The sequence below is a fragment of the Filicampus tigris genome, chromosome 1, assembly GCF_054856515.1.
Source record: "Filicampus tigris isolate MCC_2025a chromosome 1, RoL_Ftig_1.0, whole genome shotgun sequence".
Taxonomy (NCBI): Eukaryota; Metazoa; Chordata; class Actinopteri; order Syngnathiformes; family Syngnathidae; genus Filicampus; species Filicampus tigris.
In genome coordinates, this window is record NC_141217.1 from 32,007,051 (window position 1) to 32,021,259 (window position 14,209).

Genomic DNA, 14,209 nt, shown 5'->3' on the forward strand with positions numbered 1-14,209 from the left:
TGATGTGAAAGACCAGCGCTGAGATAATCCCGATGTATTGCTGATAACTGCTGAAAACACTGCCTGCAAAACACTCAGAGAATACGACGAAGCCAGCATCAGAAAATTGAAAACTTTTTATTTTATAAAATGAACAGAGAACTGAAGCAGAGAAACAAGCAGTTACAGGTGTCGAAAGTATAATTTAAAACACATAAAACCCGAGTATGATCCTTACAAGAGATTATCTGAAAACATGTTTCCCTCCAATCAGCACTTTATTAATTAAAAGTCATTTTCCTGACTTGTTCTCAATTTATTACAGTTTCCAGTTCCCTGGCCAAATTTTCCTCATGACATTAACTAAAATGAGCAGCTGGAGTTTTTATTTTCTTGCCAGAATAAACTAATTTCCTGGGTGTTGTATTAAAAAAGGAGTCAATAATCAAAATGCATCTGTTCAGATTGCCCTCTCGTTTAGGCGATGAACTAAATATTGTCAGGCCGTCGGAGGACAAAAAAAAAAAAAGGGTGGGGGGAAAAAATTAACATCAACTGTATTTTCAACAACGATGCACATTTTTGGTAGTAACTAATGCATTTTGTCCAAATCTGCCAGTAGATGGACGACCGTGGTCAGAATTGGAATTTGGGTGCGTGTTTGAAATTGTGCTCATTCCGATAGAGTGCAAGAAGATTTGACAATGAGAAAAATGGGCAACAAAATAGAAAAGACAATCAGTCATGGCTACTCATTATCTTACATTTGTGTGAAAGATAAGAAAAGTAGAAAAAGGCTAAACTATTAAGCAGGCAAAAAAGTTATCCTTCCAGTTTCCACTATCTCAATAGTTTTTGTCCATCAACTAAACATGTTTTATTTGATTACCAAGGTCATAGTCTGTGACCTTTGCCATCACTTAGAAACATGGTGACTGAAAATGTACCAAAAAAAAAAAAAAAATACAACAACACACGCACACTTTATACCACTCCAAATCGAGCAGCACGCTTCATTTTCTTTGCCTGTGAAGAAAAAGGAGAAAACAAACAAACAAATGGCATTAATACGCAGGTTGACAAGGATGGACTGCAGTGAAGTCTTCACTATTTGCTGTGCCCTAGTCACACATTCACCTATTCGCTGAAAAACTCACTCGGCTACCCTCGTATTTTTGTGTTCTTTCCAAAACGCCCCAAGATGCCAATGGATGGCACCAAGGGTCTGGCTAATAGGAAAGTGGTAATTGGTGTGGAGGAAGAATGTCTAAGTGATACATCTGCTCTAAGATCTGTGTATGCGGGGGAAGTTTAGCCTGGGTTGTTTACATTATCATTAGAATTTTAAAGAAGTTTGCAAATTAACAAATAAAAAGCTCAGGCTGAAAAACGACAGCGGTCTTTGTTATTGCTTGGCAATTGTTATTTTAACGAGTTGCCAAAGTCACAACACCTGCACTTCCAGTGTTTTGGTTTTTTTTTGTCCCCCAAAATCAAATAAAAACACACTCAAAATTCTGTACAGTAGTTTCTTCTACTGTATTTAAATTACTGTTCTGAAATTTGGGGTAACACATTTCTTTCAAACTTTTGAGTTCTCTGCTGCAAGAAGGCATTCAAAATAATTTCTAAGACTGGCAAATATGAGCACACAACTCCATTCATCCATCCATTTACTTTTGCTTATCTGGGCTCGGGTTGCGGGGGGAGCAGCTTTAGCACAGTAGCCTAGACTTAGCTGTCCCCAGCCACGGCTCGAGATTCCGTATATACGTGTCACAGACCGGAATGACAACAAACATTTCTAACTTGAAAAAGCAAGTGCCTATCGCTGATTTTTTTTTTTTTTTTTTTTACAAAATGAGAAGAGGTGGATGCCGATGGTGAAGAAGAGACTGTCAAAGGTAACAAAACAGACATTACTGACAATGAAAAGGACAGGGAGACATCAGCCGAGAAGCAGGTGAAGAGAAAAAGTATTTCTTTCAACCACAATGGTGAAGGGTTTTATCATTAGTTTGTTAATAAATGTTAACCATTTATGAATGATTCAAAGTTGTATTACAAATGAGTAGAAGTAGAGCTGTTTCGAGGCTGCAGTATCAGGGGAGCGGATGAATCAAAGGAACACAATGTGTGGGCGGTTTGATGGTACCAGGTACCGCCAGTGAAAAGCAGGGAGACAAAGGCGGGGGCCACAGTTTCTCTGAAGGCCCCGGCCTCTTGGAATGCAGATAACTTGGGTGTTTTCAGGAGCTACAACCCATCGAGTCATGTGCACAAGAAAAGGCGTCATCTGAGACGGCGCGGAAAAGAGAACCAATCAGCATCTGAAGAAATATATTGCAGATACCATGTAACTAATGAAATGATAGCGGCTAGTGTTTTTGGTGTGTTTAATTTGCATATTGTTTTCTATAACTGTCCGGGGCAACTCGGGTGTGGTGTCGCTCTCTGATGGCCACAGGAGCGCACAGATCTGTATTGAGAGGGAACCGAGCCCCCGATACTGTATTAGCTTTTGCTGTCAGGGATTAAATCTCGGTGATTCGGCTGATTGGCTTTCTGGTCTCCTCTCTTACGGAACGAGCACGCATAATTGTTAGGTAAGGTGAAGCTAAGGTTAATGTCGGTTCAAATAATAAATATATGGTAAATAATTTGGAGTCAGATAACTAGGGTAAGTATCGTGATTTAGACCTTAAACCTAACCATGGTTTAATTCTCAACACAAAACCAAATTATTTTTGATGTTAGGGAAAGCCTGCACACTGGTACTGTAGAGCAGTGTTTGTCAAACTGCACACCATGGGAAATGATCTAATTTGTGCGGTCTAGCACCTGGCAGCGTAATCATGTCTTTACTACATTGTATACTTCATGTACTCTTCCATACCAGCAGGTGGCAGCAGCAGGTAGCTAATAATCTTTGTTTAGAGACAAGCGAATTAGTGACGCATGTTTATCTAAACGGGCCCATGTTTCACACTCAGTAAGTATCAATATGAAACATTATAAAATACTTTTCTTTGTGTTTATTTCATTCCTATTCAAGACGTTATAACGTCATTCTTCAATGTTTAAAGAAAAAGCGTATTCAAACAATGTAACGCTTATATTGTTAAAATAAGCTTTTTATTTTTCTCAATTTCAGCTGGTGGTGTGCCGCAGGATTTTTTCAATTAAATAAATGTGCCTTGACTCAAATGAGTTTGAAAAACACTGCTGTAGAGGGAATTTCCGTCTGACAGAGGTCCGTAGGTGGGAATACTTACTGTATTGTCAAAAAAAAAAGTTTATTTCCTTTGTTGTATATATTTTCGATGAAATAAAAGGAATCATTTCCGTGGTGTATAGTCACTGTATCGCTTTGATATTCGTGCTTGTGCCATGTTATTTTCTTGCTTGCAATGCACTGCGGTCTACATTAACCTGTTGAGTGAACATCGATGCAATGCACACTATTTTTCCAAGTGCATTGTTGATCATTTTGAGTGCACTACATTTATCCTCCCTGGACATTCGGACAACCTTACAAAATGGGCCAAAACATAGTCAGTGACGGAGTGCGGAAGGCTGCTGGCGGCAGTGACGGCCAGGACCGTCCCGGAAACTCAATGGCCATTCAGGAAATTTTACATATTTTCCCGAAATTCCCGATGGCCACCCCGCCCCTTACTGGTGATATATTTACAGTTTCAATTAACGACTGTCAGAAAAACGATGAGAAGCTACCTCGATGTCCGCTGAGCCAGTCACTCCGCCGCCTGTGAGGATGCCGAACCTTTCCTTCCTCTTCATGAGCTTCTCGTCTGCTTCCACCTGCCGACGACAGCAACAATACCATGGAAATATAACATTCAATATTTTAGACACAACATCCCAAAAATTCTTACCTTCAGTTATGAGCTGAATTCCTTTCACGAACAAACTTCCTACTAAATTTACTCATGTATCTCTATTAATTGAAATGGCAGTATGTGCTCCAGCTCCCAAAAGAAGTTTAAAGGAAAATAGCGCTGCACTGCATAAAAACAAGAAGAATATGCAAAGAAATAAAATCGTCTTGGAAAGTTTAATTGCTGTATGTATGACTGGATGTGTTCATTTAAGGGGTGTGACCTCGTGAGGAATGTTTGGAGCTCAATTCAGGTTAGGGCCACCACACACTGCGCGACACTGCACAATATGAGTAGGACCCGACCACAGCAAAAAATGAGTTAGCCACTCACTCCCACACATTGCGTGATTTAGCATAAAGGCGATGCGAATTCTTCCAACAATATGGTTGCTACAGAAAGATGAAATGGGCAAGAATAAAGGTGGGAAAAAAAAAAAAAAAAGGAGATATATTGTAAGGCGGGGCCGGCTCCCACTTATTTGAATGTAGGCGATGCGGTGCGTACGTCGAACCCCCCACACTGCGCCAGTGTTGAGTGGAGTTCTGTTGCATGGCTCAATGTGTGGTAGGGATGGGTACACTTAATATTTTTATGATACTACTACTCTTAACGATACTACTTATCGATACGGTGGTTTAACGGTGTTCTTACGAGTATTTTCTTTTTTTTTTAAGAAAGACACTAAGACAAAAATAGTAGAGTTACCCCTGCTTTTTTGATGTTATAAATTTACTTTTCTTGCAACTATAACATGAATACAAACTTCAAACATGCTAACGTCGTTAAGGGGTAGAAAAAAAGAAAAGCCGCTCAACACCAACAACTTATCCCCGCTACTTTTAAGCAGCCTGGAGAAGTGAAAGCAGACAGAGCCAAGGATATTTGTAATTACTGAAGCAAACGGCATATATAAATATACGGTATATATATAGCAACATCGATGCGCCCATATACTTTAGTCGAGGAGCCGGGCTTCAGACGTTTATTAAATGTGCTGGAGCCCCGTTACAATGTTCCATCCCGGGCGCATATTAGCATATAAAATTGCACATGAGCCTTGGTGGAGCATGAGCTGTCTGCTCTGCTGCGCCGTAACTCTTAAAATGAAGTTAAAAGTTACTAGTTGGCAAGTTCTACCTGACTTTATCTGCAACCTCATTCCATCCATACAAGAAAGGGTGTTTTCCTGTGTTTAATCTTTTTATTATTATTTATGAACAACACTAACAACACACGTTTTTATTCTATTTTGTGCTTTTAAAACAGGGAAGGGTTTTTTTTTTTGCTTCATAGCAAATTGAATTGTAACTTGCTCTCTGTTAAAATAAATAAAATAAAAAATTGTCTTTGCGTTTGAGACTTATTTCTGTACTGAACTCGTACATACATATGTATATATATAAAACATATCTATCTATCTATCTATATCTATATATATATATATATATATATATATATATATATATATGGCGGCACGGTGGTCGACTGGTTAGCACGTCCGCCTCACAGTTCAGAGGTCGTGGGTTCGATCCCGGCTCCGGCCTCCCTGTGTGGAGTTTGCATGTTCTCCCCGTGCCTGCGTGGGTTTTCTCCGGGCACTCCGGTTTCCTCCCACATTCCAAAAACATGCATGGTAAGTTGATTGGACTGTCTAAATTGCCCCTAGGTGTGATTGTGAGTGCGGATGTTTGTCTCTGTGTGCCCTGCGATTGGCTGGCAACCAGTTCAGGGTGTCCCCCGCCTACTGCCCAAAGACAGCTGGGATAGGCTCCAGCACGCCCCGCGACCCTTGTGAGGAGAAGCGGTACAGATAATGGATGGATGGATGGATATATATATATATATATATATATATATATATATATATATATATATATATATGTATAAATAAACATTTTAATTTTACTGTTTGGTTAGAAGACCAGAGAGGTAGAAGGTGCATGCAAAATAACATTCCTATAGCCTAAACAAACCAAATGTTAAGTTGAATAATTTCTCCAAGACTGTTAAGGGTGGAGCTCATCGAAAGCTCAGATTTGAAAACCCGGGGCCAGTTCAATACTGGGCTTCGGTACCCATCCCGAGCGTGTGGTGGCAATTACTCTGCATGCGAGTGTCTGTGTGAGCTGAGGCCTGTAGCAGCTCTTGTTTAGTGTTTGTTCTGTTTGATAAATGGCTCGCCTTGCCCTCATGCCATAACATCACACTAGCTGAAAAACTTGGTCACAAGGTAGCAGTGCCTTCGGAGTGGGGTCGGGTAACCTTTTGTGAAAGCGACGACACGTTCATGCCAAATCTCTCCGCCCTCTTTTTCAGCTGATCCATGTTGACCTGTGACAGATACCAGAAGCATTCACACGTCAAGTGAAAGGCGACAACGCATGTGGGGCATCGATTGGGGTCATGTGATGTACTGCGGCTCTTACCGGCACGTTTCTGGCCACGGCGGCGCCTGTGCAGGAGAAGGAAATGATTGATGTTGCACGTTGCTTGTACATGACGGATGGAAGCGTAGCGTCAAAGAGTCATCATACACACCTGGGGATGCACTTGAAGCATTGATCGCTAAACCAAACCTATAAATGCAAACAACACAAAACACTCTGTTAGTCCCAAAAAAAAAAAAAACAGCATCAACACCGCTTTTAATATTTGAACTTAACATTTCAAATGTGTGGTACAAAAAAAGACAAAGAAATGATAAATGTTCAATAGGAAAGTGCCATAATGAAACCCTGTGTAATGTCTAACCTTCATCATTACCCAATACAAATTAACCAACAACAAGTGTCATCCGAAATCTATACTATAATATATGCAGAATGCCCACTTCCCAACAAATACCAACACAACAAATAAACACGTCCACATTTACAATGTCACCCCAACCCCTATAGCCAATTATTCTTCCCGTGTACACATATTTTGATCCATTCTTTTAATGTTTCCCATTGCTATATTTCCCCAATTATACTGTTGCACAGTTTCACCGGAGAAAAACCTTCATATTTATCAGATTAAAATTAATCTACCGTATGTGACTGTGTGTAGATAGACAGGTAGATAGATATGTGATAGATATGTCTATGCAGCGTCCTCATTCGCCCCTCGCGCCATGAGGTGTTACGATAGTTTTACGTGAATTAGAAACGAGGAAAATAAAAAAAAGGATAAATCTGGTTTTTTTTGTCCATACAAACAAAGCAAGAGATAATAGAAAACTATGAAAAAGGGATGCGTTTGGTTGATCTCGCCAAAAGAATATGACCGTAATGTATCGACAGTCGCCACGTTATTAAATCAGTTCTTTACAAAACGGCAGGCAAAAAACACTTCTGAGAGAGAACAAAGAGGGCAAAAAGGGATGAGGACAGCAATTAGAAGGTAAACGACCGTCATTTTTATTCTTTGTTTTTACATTAACTCTCATTTATTGTGAAATAATCTAACTGTAACATGTATTTGTTACATGTTTTCATGCATTTTTATGCTTTATAAAACATTTATGTCTGAATTTTGGGGTGCTTGGAACGGATTAGGGCATTTACATGGAAAACATATCTCTACTTACAAAATGTTCTAGTTAAGAAATTTCTTCCACAACCAATTCGTAAGTGGGGGTACCACTGTACAATGAAATGAAACGGCATTCTATTGTGTTTATTTGGAGTTGCCTTCAATTAGTATATACTTATAAAATAGCCATTGTTACCGTATCAAAATATCATACAGATATCACCTTTATCGTATCGAATTGTATAGCTTCAAATGCTCTCTGTTGCATCATTATGCCTTAGATACGTATCACATTGGTCAAAAAACATATTGTTATACCCCTATTAGCTACACTTTCATTTTGCATCATGAATTTCTTTGATTTCATGGAATTTCAATTCTACTTCCTGCAATTCAAATTTTAATTGCAATTCTGCTTCGCATTTGACACCTCAATTCAAATTCAAGAATTGAATTGGAATTTACGGTTCATTCGCAATACAATTCTGAATTTCGTACAGCCCTGATTAGCAGGCCGATTGATTAGTGACAAGACCACTAAATTGGCAAGTGGCGACTGTAAGATGGGTCTCACCTGGCCGCACGCTGGGCCTTCTTGTCTTCAGCTGAAGCAGGCAGATTGAAACGCTCAGCGCGTTTCTGTAGCCGCTGCATGACAAAAGACCACATTTGGGGGTAAATGTGAGGCAGTGTAACAAAATGATAAGCAAAAAAAAAATATGTTCTGATCACATGTGACACATACTTCATCAGCAGCCACTGGAGGACATATCTTAACTATCTTCTTCTCAGTGGGCCTGAAGGATAAGCACGTAAAGAAAGGACAAACATCAAAAAATATGCTCTGTCCGTAGTTGTTGAAGACATCTAGATGTAATAAATACCATGAAATAAAAGATGGACTTCTGAACTTTTGTTTCATATATTGATCTTCTCATCGGAAACCCAAATGTCTTCAGTACACAACAAAAACAAAGGAATTGACCTTGATGTTCCAATACATTTTGAGGGGACTGTATATGTTGTGCAAAATCAGTCTTTCATCCGCAGGTTGGAAACTTTTGTCTTGAGGTACGTGCTTTCAAGTCACAAATATTCGGGCAATGTGGCATTGCCTAACCTGTCAAGGGGACAACACAGCCTCACGAGGCGTTTTAAGCCACAAAACAACAAATGGTCTCCGATCCGAGGGCTTTAGAACCATATTTGGGGGTGGGCAACGTCCCGAGTGGCTCAAGTTGATGAAAATTACAAGAGAAAATTGGTGAGCGAGCCTGTCCAACGAGAGACCTGCGAGGCCATGCAGTTCGACAAATCATTTTAAGATGTTGAACATTTTAAATGTTCCTTGGGTTTACCATTTTTTTTGCCATGGTGAACTTTATTATTACTATTCATTATTATCAGAGTGCTGACTTCAGCAGGAGAAAATAAATACAGGGATTTTATTTCAAGGCTATACTACCCAGAACCATTTTTATTTAATTTTTCAATTTATTCATGTAGGGCAATTAACAGACATTCACTTGCAATGCCAGCCTGGACTGACTATAACTGTGAAATGGATTCTTGGATGTGTCTTCTCATTTAATAGTAGTAAGAGTAGGTGTGAAACCAAACGTTTGTACTGCTGCTGTCCATAGCTGGGCATCGGCTAACCGCCACCGAATTCCCGTCTTCATATTTAAACAACACACATGGTCCCAGTCGGTCCGAGTGAGCCAAACTGCGTCGAGAGTGGACTTGACCTGTACCAAGTCACATGCAGGTGCCGCACTCCTGACATGCGGCCGAGTAAGGAAAAAATAACACAGTGTAGTGTATCTTACGCATAGATGTAATGAGATGCGCCCCATATTCTTTTTATTTCACAGATCGCCACACTGTGCGTGTATGTTTGTCTGTTGTTTTTATTTTATATTTTTTCTTTGTCTGGCAGGGTGTCTGCTCGCGTGGCGCCTGCGTGTGATGTGAAGATTACGATCTCGACGCCGATTGGCTGTCGTCGACGAGGGACGAACTGAGACCACGCGGGTCGTTTAAATATTAGGCGGTGCTCAGCTCTGCTGCTGTCCCAAGTGTTCACAATCAAAATCAACAAAATTGAAGCTTGAAAACGTGTGCGTGAAGATGAGCGATGGTGACAGTTGAAGCTCAGAGGGATTTCAAAATTTTCCCCGCTGTTGGCGTTGGTGGATCGTTCATCGTGTTTCTAAGCAACTGACAGTTACTATGATGCAGCAGTAGACAAAAAAAAAAAAAAAAGGACATTGGAAGAAACTCACAGCTCGGCCGCCACAGGAGATTCTGATTCTTTGACGTCTTTGCCATTGTCTACAATCTCGGCTTTTGGGAAGTCCTACAATGCAAATGGAACCAGTCATAATCTCTACTCGACTGGACAATAAAAGCGTACGTTTGCCGACTGACTACTTTACCACGGTGTCGTCTGCCAGCACATCATCCACGTCCACGTCTTCATCTGTGGCTTGTGTGATAAAATACCGAAGACACAAGACACACAATGTCAGTCACATCATCAAATTTCATCACAATGATAGAAAACACTTGTGACAATAATATTCAGCAACACAACAACATTTTGGTGTGGTATCGTCTATAGAAAATCTGGTGGAAAAAAATACCTTCAAATGAGATTGAAACAGAAAAACTTGATTGTTTCTCAACACATCGGTTTCATCTGCTACTTGGAGAAGCCTTTTGCCGATTGGCTGACAAATTTCAGTTCAAAATCCACCGATAGGATCGTATGGTGAGAAATTTCAAAAAGTGGACGCATCAAAACTGCTGTGAAGATTCAAACATCAACTTTCCCAAACGGGGGAACATTCCTGGCAAGAAGAGCAGTGAGGCTTTTCGATCTCATTTCATGGAGACATCACATCATAAATGCGTGTAAAAAATGAGAAGTGGCTGAATTACTACTATCACCATAAATGTCCACGTTATACTTCATGTTTCAAGTGGGATTAAATTAAAGTCAAATATAAAGCCAATACTGTTACTCAAAACAACAGCAGAGTCGATCTCCCTGTTGTCAGCACTGATCCCTCCGCCCGCGCAGAGCGCATTTTGACATTTTGGCATTTTGAGACATGATACACATTTTTGAGACAAATAAAATGTATTTTCCCCAAGGCACGCAGAGCCAACATAAAGGATGAAAGACGCGGCTCTGGAGCCGTGGGTTGCCGATCCCTGGTCTACCTGCATGGTTAAGTGACGACTTTTCAAATTCAATAACCTTCAAATTATGTGACATGATGTTGAAACATCCGGTAAAAATACTTTGCCAAGAAAATAAACTGCTTTGTCATCCAAGATTTACTTCAGGTGTACAAGTGAATGTTCCCCACAGAAACTGTCAGCCTGACTCCAGCGTGCTGCCTATCGGGGCTCACCGTGCTCATCCAGGTAGGCTTGCAAGCGTGCAATCAGCTCCCCCTTGTTGCCTTTGGTCTCGAGACCTCGCGCGTCACACTCTTGCCTCAGCTCAGCTAGCTGGAACCCAACAGAGAAACATTCACAAATTCAACAATGTAAAATGCTTCCAACTGTGTATTTTGTTTGCTTTGAGGAACACCCATTGCCTGGGTTCGAGAGTTTGTAACATCGCAAGCTTGTTCACCCTAAATACGACATATATATTTTTATGCTGCAGCTTTCACTGCACACTGAGACACACACACACACACACACAAACACATTAACTGTTCTGATAAAACTGATGACACTGAATAATATCGCAATCACATAACACGTTGGTTTTAAAATAGGGAGCTCTTCCTGGAAAAGGGGGGCTGGCACTGATTTATAACCCGTTATCAAATGGGGGTTTGCCTGACCCCCTGATCCCACGGAAGACGCAGGTACGACCCAGCGCTGCTGTTTCTACCCGACCATAGTTTTTGCAATTCCTATTTGTTACATTAAATATTCAGACAAATTTAATGTATCAGAATTTCATACGGACACAATATCACCTGTAAATATTACAAGAACCAGGGTGTAGGAATTCCACTATGGATACTTTTCACTGTGGCCGAAGGGCCTTTCCCCAGGTGGCCTCGTCTCAGAATTCCTTACAACACATATCTTGATATTTATTGCTGCACTGATGGTGTGCCGGCTCCTTTCCTGCATCTGTATGTTAAGTGGGTGGGTATCGTTTTCAAGGTAGCATAACAAACTAAAACCGAAGGAGGTCAAACATGTTTCCAAATGTTTAGAATCACCATAAAAGTCTGTAAAAGTTATTAATGTGTTGCTAGGTTCTCAGTGTTTAGCAAAATGAATAAATATATTTGCTTATCAATTATGCGGTACACTAGAGCAATTCAGATTTGTCCGCTTTGTGTTTCTTGCGTAAAGGGTGTATAACAATAAGGTACTACTTTTCTTCACTTTAAAACAGACATGACAACTTAAAGGTCCGGTCCGACCCTCTGTGTCTGGATGGATGCCCATTTTTGGGGGTGGGGGGCCGACAAGTTTTTAAAAAGGGCCGACTAAGCAAGGTCGGAGGCGGATTTTAGTCTGGCCCACTAATCGGCCGTCATGCGTGTGACGTGGTCGCGAGGCGGCCAAAAATTCGTCTCAACCTACTCGGCGAAATGGGCAAACGACAAAAATTGTCTCCGAACGCGTCAAATACGCCAATACCAACTGTGCGTACTTACTTGCAATGGGCACGTTATTTCTGGGGGGGAAAAAAAAAAAAAAAAAAAAAAAAAAAAAAAAAAAAAAAAAAGAATAAGGGTGGATGGTCGAGGCCGAAAGAATACCCAGGTCAAGGGCGGAGGGGGCGGACCAGCAAAAGAGGGGTCAAGTGCCCAGCTCTGCATATTAACAACGTGTGCAGAGGTTATAGTTTTCAGCGGCGGCAAAGACAGTCACTTTTCAATGCCTGCCTCGTTTCCAAATGTCGCCACACTTTTTAGCTTGACCCACTGGCACTTATTGCTTTACTACTTGCGTTGTATTTCAGTCTGCAAAGTGCAACTTGTAAGTACTTTTTTTTTAAAACGTTGGTGTGTGTTGAGCATGGGCGCAGAATGCTCCGGCAACGTGAGCACAAGCTAGCGCTTAGCTTTAGCATTAGCAGCCGGTCTACACATTACATCGGCCCAACCGCTTTGGCTTTCACGCCACTCTAAAGGAGAACATGAAGGGGATCACCACCCCCGCACCCCAAACAATTGTCAAAGCTAGACATCTGCAATCCAATATTCGATAGTAAGTGCCACGACCAACCTTGAGTTTGTGCAGCTCGATCATTTCAGCCATCTTTCTTTGTTGATCAACCACTTTCTCCAATCAAACTTCTTCTTCTTCGTCTTTTTCTTCTTCTTCTTCTTCCTCCTCGTCTTCTTCTTCCATTATTAGCGGATTGCACGCAACGTTCAAGTGCATACCGCCACCTACTTCACAAGAGTGTGCAGCACTCATGTTTCCAACTTTACAATATTTTTATTTCAAGGAAAACCTCTGTAATTATATTGGTATTAAAAAACTTGTCGCGGCTTTTCAAGGCAAGTAGCCCACATTTATTTAAGTTCAGACATAGACCTGTGGCTTTTAGAAAAATAATTCTATAGTGTTAATAATGGCAGGTTTCAGTTGCAGAGCATTTCGTAAAAATAATGCCGTATCATCTGCCAGTTGTCAGGAAAATATAATTCTACCTGAAATGGAGATAACCTTCAGTTTGCTTGCCTTTATGTAGTGACAGAACATTTGAAGCACTGGCGTAGCTGACGTCGGGTTGGTGGGTTTCGTAAACCCACGGGCCCTCTTGTGGTCAAACTTTTTTTTTTTCCTTTTACGTAATGTTGCCGCGGTTGACCCTCGCAGCGGCAAGTGGCACGGACGTCAGACTGGGTCTGTTATTTTTCTGGGGGGAAAAATGCAGGGTAGAGGACGTTTGCAATTGCAAAGATGCTTAAAAGACAAAAAAACACCAGAAAAGTAGATGTGCGGTGCATATAAACAGACAACAAAAAAGGAAAAAAAAAAGTTAATTGAGTAATTGGCCAAATGCAGCAAACTGACAGATTTTCACCCGACTACCCGAATTTTCAGTAGGACATCTGAATACCAAAATAGAGCTTAGTGTGTTTTTTTTTTCCACCATCCCCCTCCTTTGTTTTTTTTCTTTTCATCTGCAAAAACTGAGACTGTAAAAGGCAAAAGCCTCCCATTGTGTATTCCCCTGTTGGTCATTGTTTTTTTTCCCCAGAGCTGGGCGTTCCACCTATGTGACGGACCGGTCCGCCTATCCGCCTATGACGGACGCCCATTTTGTAGACGATAAACGATAGACGGGACACCTAAAAAAAAAATAGTCGGACTATAAGCATAGTCGGAAACCCATTTTTCTGTCTATGCAATTTTTTTTTTTCGCGGCGAGGCTTCCGTTTCCCGTTGGCCGTGGCCCATAAGGGTAAAAAAAGGTCCTTTTGTCCGGCCGCGGTGGGCCTTCCCTGCCATGGTGAGTCTTTCATTTCAAATATCGCCCAGTGGGGGAAGGGTTCTAGTGATTGTTTGTTGAAGTTGTCAGAAATGTTAATGGAAGCCCGTTTAAAATGATAGGCGGACCCGCATTTAGGCGATTACTATTTGGTCCAGCCGGACAGATGGATAGACAGGAAGACAGAAGGCAATAAATGGACCGCAAATCTTTGGTAAAATGCGAAGCTATTTTTTCCTTTGTCTCTTGGACTGTTGAACAGGTTGTGTCTGTTCCATTTAACTGCACGCTATGGTGCAAAAACAATAAAGCTATTCTGAGT

The 14,209-nt window shown here is 41.0% G+C and overlaps 1 protein-coding gene across 4 annotated transcripts; it reads right to left on the minus strand.

The window, feature by feature from the left end:
• Positions 1-98: 98 nt before the first annotated feature.
• Positions 99-12,807, minus strand: sarnp (SAP domain containing ribonucleoprotein). Of its 4 annotated transcripts, none has more exons than XM_086032929.1 (11): positions 12,672-12,807; positions 10,820-10,919; positions 9,836-9,879; positions 9,683-9,756; positions 8,143-8,194; positions 7,972-8,045; positions 6,420-6,457; positions 6,308-6,333; positions 6,144-6,212; positions 3,715-3,801; positions 99-1,005 (listed from the first exon to the last, which is right to left on the minus strand). In XM_086032929.1, exons 1-11 carry the CDS (start codon positions 12,702-12,704, stop codon positions 964-966), a joined length of 639 nt encoding a protein of 212 aa, XP_085889055.1. In that variant the 5' UTR covers positions 12,705-12,807; the 3' UTR covers positions 99-963. The 4 variants fall into 4 exon arrangements, with proteins under 4 accessions (XP_085889055.1, XP_085889024.1, XP_085889044.1 ...); XM_086032898.1 differs by having other exon boundaries at positions 9,836-9,885; XM_086032918.1 differs by having other exon boundaries at positions 10,820-10,915; positions 12,668-12,789.
• Between the last annotated feature and the right edge of the window lie 1,402 nt (positions 12,808-14,209).

What these genes read in the sequence shown, in the direction of transcription:
- sarnp (XM_086032898.1), bottom strand. Translation starts at nt 12,704, where the DNA reads ATGGCTGAAATGATCGAGCTGCACAAACTCAAG. An exon ending in TCGAGCTGCACAAACTCAAG is followed by an intron (nt 10,920 to 12,671) that starts GTTGGTCGTGGC and finishes GTTGGGTTCCAG; the next exon opens with CTAGCTGAGCTGAGGCAAGA. An exon ending in TCTCCTGTGGCGGCCGAGCT is followed by an intron (nt 8,195 to 9,682) that starts GTGAGTTTCTTC and finishes CTTATCCTTCAG; the next exon opens with GCCCACTGAGAAGAAGATAG.